General features: G+C 41.8%; 1 protein-coding gene across 2 annotated transcripts; it reads left to right on the forward strand.

Moving 5' to 3' along the window:
* The first annotated feature begins 132 nt into the window (after positions 1–132).
* On the forward strand, positions 133–8943 carry olfml2ba (olfactomedin-like 2Ba). Of its 2 annotated transcripts, none has more exons than XM_005920878.3 (9): positions 133–684; positions 804–1067; positions 1337–1444; positions 2262–2420; positions 3622–3783; positions 4875–5103; positions 5337–6326; positions 6649–6825; positions 6920–8943. In XM_005920878.3, exons 1-9 carry the CDS (start codon positions 517–519, stop codon positions 7534–7536), a joined length of 2874 nt encoding a protein of 957 aa, XP_005920940.1. In that variant the 5' UTR covers positions 133–516; the 3' UTR covers positions 7537–8943. The 2 variants fall into 2 exon arrangements, with proteins under 2 accessions (XP_005920940.1, XP_042075987.1); XM_042220053.1 differs by having other exon boundaries at positions 568–684; positions 875–1067.
* Positions 8944–9776: the final 833 nt, after the last annotated feature.

The following is a 9776-nucleotide window of genomic DNA, read 5'->3' on the forward strand; positions in this document are numbered from 1 at the left end:
AGCAAATCCACATCTGAAACTTGTCTCCAGCGTCTGTGAAAAGGCTTGGTGGCATTTTGAAAAGCAGCATAAAGTTTGCATATGAAGTCAAACTACACCTTCTTTCATCTGGAACTGCAAATTAAATTGAACCTGAAATAAAATCCGAGTTTGGGGGTTGCATTTTAATCATGACTAACGCTAACAAGCTGCACATCATGTCTCTGAAGTCTTTTGAAGCAGTTCAACTCCTCCTCGCCAGTTTGATCAGGCCCGCCTCCTGTCAGCGTAGCTCCAGCACCAGATGCCGGCTGCTCTCCCACAGGGTGCACTCTTTCTTCAGTCTCATCAGTCTGCGTTCATTGTGACTCTGAAAAAGATGACCCATAAAACCTAATCCGGATATTTGATGTCATTTTTTCACGCACTCTCTGATTTCTAAAATCAGAGGTAGGCTATGACTTTTTCGTGCACCTGAATTTATTGGTGACGGGCTATTTGTTATTTCTTTTATCTGCGCACTGTGAGCCTCACATAATGTACAAGTTAGGCTTTGTCATCGTGATAAGCTGCGCGTTTTTTCCATGGGGATCTGGAGCGCCAAAGCCCCTGGCTGAAAATCCCAGGTCCCAACTTGAGAGCAGTGCAGAGCAAAATGACAGATTGCAAGAGGAGATAGAAGGCCGACAGAACATTCTCTCCAAGGTAGGATAAATAGCTCATTTAATGTGTTTCCTTATATCCTGCATTTTACACTTTGTGCGCAAAAATTGAAAAGTTCCCGATTGCTGGTGGAAAATACATCCGTCCTCTTCTCTTTATAGCTGCTGGGTGATTATGACAAAGTGAAAGCCCTGTCGGAAGGCTCTGACTGTCGGTGTAAATGTGTTGTCAGACCCCTGAGCAGGAGCGCCTGTCGACGGATAGAAGAAGGGAGCGCGTCTGCGCAGGACTTCTACACCGTGGAGACCATCACTTCTGGACCGGAGTGCAAGTGCGCCTGCATCGCCCCACCATCAGCGGTCAACCCCTGCGAGGGAGAGTACAGGCTAAAAAAGCTTAGGGAGGCTGGGAACGAAAATGTCAAGGTGAAGTTTCCTCCTGACCATTTATCATGCCAGAGCCTCCCCGCAGGTGTTCATGCTCCAGCGACATCTGACTGTTGATTTGTAGATGGACCTGGACCCCTGGTGGCATGGATGTCTGATGTTTATCAATTTCCGAAAAGGAAAATCAATATTTTACCACAACCAGAGTTTGAATGGACTGGGGATGTACCTACTTCATGCATTCTATGTAATGAATTCTTTAACTTTGACGGAATTCACTTGATCATTTTTTGTTGTTGTTGTTTTAGCTGTCCACCATACTTGAGCTGCTGGAGGGATCCTTCTATGGCATGGATCTACTGAAGCTGCACTCCGTTACCAACAAGCTCATTGATCGCGTGGATCACATCGAAAAGGTAGCGCAACAGAAAACACATGCTAACTCTCCCTAACAGGTGTGCGTGTAGTGGTGGCTTCTGGAGGTCCTGTTAAAGACTCCCTTAGGTGCTGTTTTCAGATTTACAAGAAGCTTGACCAGGAAGCAGTGCTCAGAGTTTCTGTTACATGTGGAACTTTATCTGCCAGAGCTTTTCTTTGGATCCTTTTTCTTAGTCAGTAAATTACCAGAGATTTTTATACAGTACGTGTTTGTTGGGCTTTAGTCTATAAACTTACACAAGAGCAAAGCTGTAATTACAGCACGAACATATAGAAGTTCCAAATTACCTAAAAGCAGCACATTTAATACATTACCTGAATGTTTATGCTCTTCTCACATGGACTTCGAGTGAAGCAGTTGGGAGTTTGTTGAACTCACTGAACTCCATATACTGAAATGAGCCAATAGCAACATAAACCATCAAGTTTTTCCCCTCGAACAGGTGCAGCAAAATGAACCAGAGGGTTGCATGCTTATGCAGACGAGAGTATAACTTTCATAACTGAAAACACCTGTCAGAGCGTGCTGTCAGTCTGTTCGCCAAAAAATAAAGATAGGAGCCTGCACCTACCAAAGTTGAACCACAGAGTTGAAACGAGGTCTACAACTGGCTACAAGATGTTTTTTTATGTGTGTCATTGTTTTTGCTGCTTTAAAACTGATTTCCTGATTTAATTCATATTAATATATTAACAAAATACTTTTTTCTTCCTCTGCTAGTGTTATGATTGCTGATCGTTAACAAAAATATAACACTTATGTTAGTAGCTTGATGTATCCATGTTTGCATTTAGGCGGTGTCTCTGAATCCACCTTTGGATGAGGTGAAGCCCAGGGAAGGTCCTACTAGTCAAACAGGTTTAACTGAAAGCCCGACTCCGCTTCCCCATCAGCCTCAGGATGGAAAGACAGTTGGAGAGGTTAGCAGAGCTGCAGCATATCAAGACCCAGAGGTAAGTGTAACATCTTAACATGGATATATCACAGCCTTAACCTATTGAGACACTGTAATAACATAGTAACTACATAACTACTGAGTTCCACAGATAAGTATTTGCCTGTCTTTAGCACCATAGCAAACTCTGTCTTTGCTTGGTAACAATTGGTGCAAAATGTGAATATTATCGAAGGAAAAACAAAATACTGTAACTAACTATTCCCTATTCAGTTCACAAACCAAGAAAGTTTGTAGTTTTTGTCATTAAATTAGACAACAAATTTTGCCTACATAAAGTACATTTATCTCTAACTAACACTTTTTACTCCACTTAAGCATTTTATACGATGTGCTTCATTCACACAAGCGCTTTTTTCTGTCTAATATTCACACTTTAATGAACCCATCGAAGAGAAACTTGGGGTACAGTATCTTGCTCAAGACTACTTTGGCATGCAGACTGGAGCAGCCAGGGATCAAACCACCAACCTTTTAATTAGATGACCTGCTCTACCTCCAGAAATACAGCCCCAAACAGCTTACTCGCCTGATGGCTTATATTCAGGCACATCTAATGTTATATTCATAGCAATTATTTTCATTTACAGCAAATGAATAGGTCACTTGTAGAGATGTGTGGTAATGTCATAAATAGTGAGCAAAGATGCTGATCACGCTGATTTCTTGAAAGGGAGCACTTAAACTGTTTTAGCACTTGTCCTTTTCATAAATAAGGACAAAGATTTGGACACATCACAGCAGTAAAAATACTCAAATGAATGATGACTGTATTCTGTTGAGCTGTGTTGGTTTCATGATTGTTTATTGTCAGGACTTCCAGTTGCAGTCTCTGAATTGAAAGTCCTACTGATGACCTGAGGTCTTTGACACCCTAAGTTTTTCTTCCTCTGCTAGGGTTAGCATACCCAAGGTCGGGATGGTTGTAGCTCAGAAGGCTTCATCTACAACTTCAAAGGCTGGGGTTCAATCCCCAGCTGCTTCAGTGTGCATGCCAATATCTTTGGGCAAGATACTAAACCCAAGTTTCTCTCTGATACATCCATGGGGGAGGGGGGGTGTGTAAATGTTAGAAAATAGAGAAAAGTGAATGAGGCAAAGTGTATAAAGTGTTTTGAATACTAAAGTGTTTTGAATACTCGAGAGTAAAGCGCTCTATAAGAACCAGTCTGTTTACCTTTCACCATGTTTGCTTGCAGTTGGTGTCTCTGCATCCATCTGTGGATGAGGTGAAGTTTTGGGAAAGTACTTCTGTTCAAGGAAGTGTGACTGAAAGCCCACCTCCTCCTCTTCCAAATCAGCCTCAGGATGGGAAGACAGTTGGTGAGGTCAGCAGGGCAGCAGCCAATCAAGACCCAGAGGTAAGTGTGACAATACTGATATCACAGGCTTAATCTATGGAGACGCTGTAATAACATAGTAGCAACTAAACAATTACCGGGTTCTACAGGTAATTATTTCCCTGTATTTAGTGAAATAACTGTTTGCTTATTAACTATTTAAATACAGCTACAATAAAATTATTTTCAACTGCAAATGTTTGTTACTAAAAATGAGAAAACCTACATTGTTCAGTAAGTATTGCATCAAGTACTGCATGATTGCAGTACATCATGCCATCATGGGTAATATACTGAGATAACATTGTATCAGGAGTCACTTTTAATTTGCACCACTGATATTTCATATTGAACGCAAGGCTTTGGCTGAAGGAAACACGTATCAAAGAAGTGATCACAGTCAGATGTTTCTGTTTAGCCTGCTAACATTCCTCCAAAGCAAAAGGAACAATTACGTGTTCTTTCCACAAAGTCCTTCATAAAAATCATTGTCTCCATGATTAAGGCCCAGAAACGTGTAAAAGAAAGTTATTGATGTAATTGAAAGGATTGGCAGGACGATAGCAGACCTCAGACCACAGAGCATACTGCTGGGCCCTGGGCCCCGACAGCTTGAGTATAAACTTGAGAGCCCATCCAGGAGGATTGCATGGTCTTGGACTTTAAACACAGTTGATTCACTAGAAAATTTACAGGAAACATCCAACAAGGTTATTAAAGTGACAGTAAAACAAGGCAAATGTTTTAGATTAGGTTTCTGATTAAAACTTTCCTCTGCACTGTGGGATCATTTGGGATCATTGTAGCTTGTTGGAGTTTCAGCTCTTCTATGCTATTCTCCTCACTAGATCTGAACACAGTTTCTTTGCCACACACCGACTCATTATTTACACAACTCCAAATTCTCTTTTGCTGGTAGTAAAAAATAAAAAACATAACGTACTTTTTGAATAACATGTTATGATTCAAGATTTCACAAATGTCTTTCTTACACCAATCCAAATTCTTGACAGCTGTTTGTACAGTTTATAGCCAAAGGGTCGTAATTGATCTCTTCTTAATACAGAGTGAACGATTTCCTCAGAAGTTGTGTGTACCTTGTTGTCTAACAGGAAAAGTTTGACGGGAAGCTCATTGCGGAAAATCAACCCTTCTTACACACAGACGGCTCTGGTCAGATCACTGAGGTCAGACCTCAGGTGACCCTCAAAAGTAGCGCTAATAAGGAGGCTTCTCAGGTGTCAAAGGCTGGATCATCTGGAATGATTATCAGAGGAATGACTTTTTATAAATCTGAGCCTGATCCGATGGTGGCAGATGATGGGGAGCCTGGAGAGAACTGTGAGTGCAATCTGTCTGTTACCTTAAGCGGCATTAAAGCAACGAGAGAAGTGTTTATTCTGGATGTATAATTATATTCATTTGTACAGTTCAGGATGTGTCGTAGCAGTGAGAGATGGTCACAGAAGCTTTGCTGGCTCTCAGCTAACAAACAGCAGAACTCTGATTGTATTTCAACTCTGCTTCTAACATTTTCTTGTGGTGCTCAAATCTTTTTCCTCTCTTTCTTTTAGTTTTTGAGTATCATGGTTTGAGCGGTGACGGTCCAGATAACCTCTTTATCGAAGAGAATCTGCTTCAACCCAGATCTCCTCGGCCCTGGACCAGAGAAGGACTGAGATTGTTTCGAACAAAAACAACAGGTCCTTTGCACGCACCTAAGAAGACCAGCCAATCAAAAAACACAAAAGAAACTGAGCCCTTAAAAACTCATCGAAGGTTTATTAGTGCCATGGGAACCACATCAGTGGATGTGTCTTCGGTTGCACAGAGTGACACATCCACGGTGAGAAGCATCAGCCTTGGACCACCTATTGCAGAAAACAAACAAAGGACCACAAACTTCGTGCCTCAGACCACTCAAACAGTCACTGCTGGAATCACCAACAGACCAGTCCCTTCGCTGACTGAAGCAGCAAACATTTCTTTAAGTATTAGTCAGCAGAAAAAGAACAAAACCTCAGTCCAAGCCTCTGAAAATACAACGATGGAGGAAAATGCACAAGCATTCACAACAACAAATACACCCACCAGTGTGAAGGAACCCTCTGGTCTGGAGCTAAAAGACCAATTGCAAACCATAGCTGGCAGTACTTCAGCTAATCCAGGCTCTGTTGAACTAAATCCAACAACAAAGCCTTTAACTACCAGCCTGGAGTCTACTATGACCCTCACAACCCACGCTGACCCGACCACAGCACCAGTACATCCCACAACAGCTGCCACAACTGCTACCTCCACACAGGCTGCTACTACAAAACAACCAGAAGAAACAACATCCACCGACTTCTCAGGCTCAGATTTGCCACAGACACCAACAGCTTTGCTTCCTGCAGCATTAACTACCTCGTCTTCAACCACCACCACCACAACTACCACCACTACCACTACCAAACAGGCTGCTCAGGTCAAACAGAGATACAAAATCAGCTGGGAAGAGGAAGGACACATGGAACTAGACGAACCGATGCAGAGGCATGAGGAATCCAGGCCAAAGAAACCCGGTAAATAATAAAGAACGTTGTGCCATCTGTGTCCACCTGCAGCCAGAGGCAGAGTATAGCCAGAAATTATTGTCAGCATATGTCACTTCAAAAGTACGGACTTACCTCACATTTTCATTTAGAGAAACAGAAACTGATATTTGTTTGTGAATGACCGAACTTTACAAGACAGGGCTCTCTTCTCTGTGTTACCCCTCCCCTTTCCGTGATTCAAGCTGGTTAAAACAAAAGTCTTTAATTGTTTTCAGACCCTTTGACGTAGGTCTGGATGATGTTAAAGTGCCTTTAAAACTTCCCTCAGAGCTCTCTGTCTTCTTTACAGAGGAGTGCAAGGACACTTTGGCAACAATCTCCGAGCCAGTCACTCACAACACCTATGGCAGAAATGAGGGAGCATGGATGAAGGATCCAAAATCTGATAATGGCAAAATTTATGTGACAAACTTCTATTACGGAAACAACCTTCTGGAATTCCGCAACCTGGAAGTTTTCAAGCAAGGTAAGAATGTGTGCTTTTTGGAGTTAGAACTAGCTTTAATTTTACATTTTTTGATAAGATGTAATAAATCTCATCGTCTACGTATCTTTTCAAGGCCGTTTCAGTAACTCCTACAAGCTTCCTTACAACTGGATTGGCACAGGCCATGTGGTCTATGGCGGGGCCTTCTATTACAATCGCGCCTTCTCCCGTGACATCATCAAGTTTGACCTGCGACAGCGTTACGTGGCTGCCTGGACCATGCTGCACGATGCCCTGTATGAAGACTCATCGTCGCCTTGGGATTGGCGTAGCCACTCGGACATCGACTTTGCTGTGGACGAGAGCGGCCTGTGGATCATCTACCCGGCACTGGATGATGAGGGCTTCTTACAGGAAGTGGTTGTCCTAAGTCGACTGGACCCCTCAGACCTCAGCATGCAAAGGGAGACCACTTGGAGAACGGGGCTCAAGCGAAACCACTTCGGGAACTGCTTCGTTGTGTGTGGCGTCCTGTATGCTGTTGACAGCTATAACCAAAGAGACGCCAACCTGGAATATGCCTTCGACACACACACAAATACTCAAATGATTCCCAGAATGCCCTTCATCAACAACTACACCTACACCACACAGATTGACTACAATCCTAAGGAGGGTGTTTTGTACGCATGGGACAATGGACACCAAGTCACATACAACATAAAGTTTGCCTATGTTGATGCTCAGTAAGGATCTGTTTTAAGTGTAATTGTTAATACTATGGTTTATGGATTGTAGATCAGTCCACATGGCTTCATGTATGGAGAGAAGCGAGGGGCCAAATGTATAAAATTCAATATATTGTGTTCAAAATTGTTCTTATTAAGATTTTTTTTTGTATTTCTACTTAAAATAAATTAATAAGAATTACTCCTCAGTCGACACATCAAGTTGCGCTCTATACTCTCATCAGCCACTTTACTAGGTATACACTGCTGCTTTAATTCTTCATGGCACAGACTCAAGAAGATGCTGGAAACATTCCTCAGATTTTGGTCCATATTGACACGGTAGCAACATAGTTGCTGAACATTTATTAGCTGTACCTGCATGATGGCATTCAACCACATCTCAAAGGCACTCTATTGGATTGCGATCTGGTGGCTGTTGATGCCATTTCAAGTTAACGAGTGAACAGTGAAGTAACAGTGAACTCATTGTCATGTTTAAGAAACTACTTTGCGACAGGAAGCAGCCACCAAAGGATGGGTACACTGCGTCATAAAGAGATGGATATGGTGAGTAATAATACTCAGGGGCACATAATTGGAAGAGAGCCTTTTGGCTCCTTCATGTTGTTTACACCACATTTTGACCCAATCATCTGAAAGTTCCAGCAGAAATGGAGGCTCAGACTAAGAAATGTTCTTTTCAATCTTATCTATAGTGAAATGTCGATTAGTCTGTGGAGACTGTAGCCTCAATTTCTTGGTCCTTGCTGACAGCACCCAGCATGGTCTTCTGTTGTCGTAGTCCATCTGCTTCAAAGTACAACATGTGCAATCAGACATGCTCTTCTGCGTAGCTCGGTTTTAATGAGTGTTTGTTTGAGTTACTGATGCCGTCCAACAGCTCATACAGTTCTCTGATCTCTGGTATCGCTAAGGCATTTAGAACTGCTGCAAACAGGATATTTCCTCTTTTTTTGGAGCATTCTCTATAAAGCCTACATATGCCTATGTGGGAAAACCCCAGTAGTTCAGCAAAAATATACAGATCAGCCAACCTGGCAACAACAACCACGCCAAGTTCTGCAAAGTCTCCTAAATCACCTTTCCCCATTGTAATGTTCAGTTTCACCAGTTGGATAGGGTCGTTTCCCCAATGCCTAAATGCACTCAGTTGCTGCAGTTTGATTGGCTGCATTAATAAGCAGCTGAACAGGTGTACCTAACAAAGTGGCCGGTGAATGAACATCGGGATGCTATAAGAGTAGCTGAATAATGTCGAAATGTTTCTGATGGACAGCTCTGTTCAAAGAAACAGAATTCATACACAGTTTTGTATCCTTTTTGAACTTTCAGCCTTATACGCCACACATCCTCCCTCCATATCAGACTGCTTTGAGGAGACTGCAATAAAGTTTTGAGATGCTAATAGAAAATGTCTTCATTGTCTGGCTAAACACGGATAACACCTAATTGGCTCTAATCATAGCTTGCAAGTATTAATTAAAGTCAAATGCTGTGAGGATAGAAGGAAACCAGGCAGGAAAGGACTAAAAAGAAAAGAACATAAATACAGACATAAAATGAATGACTGTTCAAACCTGTAATTTAAACCACTGTTACTGGTTGTAAAGTTATTGTGGGCGAAAATACCCTGGAACAGCTTTTCTACCTGAGGAAAAAAAATCAAACGTATTCTGTTTAGGGTTTCCCCTAACAGCTCAACAGGTACGAACACACGGCCACAGAAAATCCAGTGTTTATTTTGGTTTCTGCACATACAAAAAAATAAAAATAAAACAAGTTTTTTTATTGTACTTTTTCTTTGCCCCCATATACAGCAGAGATGCAGCGAAAACACTGTGGTGACCCAGATGTACTTCTGTAAGCAGAAAGGAATTTACAGACAAAGAGAAGGCCTTTGTTGGCAAAGAAAGAAAGAAAAGAAGCACAGCACAATCCTGCAACGACAAGAAACGCACAGCGATACAGAGACGACTTCGCTTTATCGCCATATTTATTATATGTGATTTATTATATAAGATCTGTCTCTATTCATAGCTTGACAAAAAACAAATAAGAAATTAAAAGCCAGAACAGTACATCCAATGTTCTGCATTAATAGTGCAAATTTTACCCTCAACTTAGCAAAACAGATCATAGACCATCATAATTCTGCACAAAAATGCAACTGTTCTCAAACGCAGTAAATAAAAGCAGGAGCTGTGTGGACGGAGAAGTACTCACAGTTTGTTTTTTGAA

This window comes from Haplochromis burtoni, unplaced genomic scaffold, assembly GCF_018398535.1.
Source record: "Haplochromis burtoni strain Fernald_Lab_line unplaced genomic scaffold, NCSU_Asbu1 Contig_42, whole genome shotgun sequence".
NCBI lineage: Eukaryota > Metazoa > Chordata > Actinopteri > Cichliformes > Cichlidae > Haplochromis > Haplochromis burtoni.

Coding starts and splice junctions, on each gene's coding strand:
- olfml2ba (XM_005920878.3), top strand. CDS start 517: ATGTACAAGTTAGGCTTTGTCATCGTGATAAGCTGCGCGTTTTTTCCA. Junction 1,445..2,261: donor GCGTGGATCACATCGAAAAG/GTAGCGCAACAG, acceptor GTTTGCATTTAG/GCGGTGTCTCTGAATCCACC. Junction 3,784..4,874: donor CAGCCAATCAAGACCCAGAG/GTAAGTGTGACA, acceptor GTTGTCTAACAG/GAAAAGTTTGACGGGAAGCT.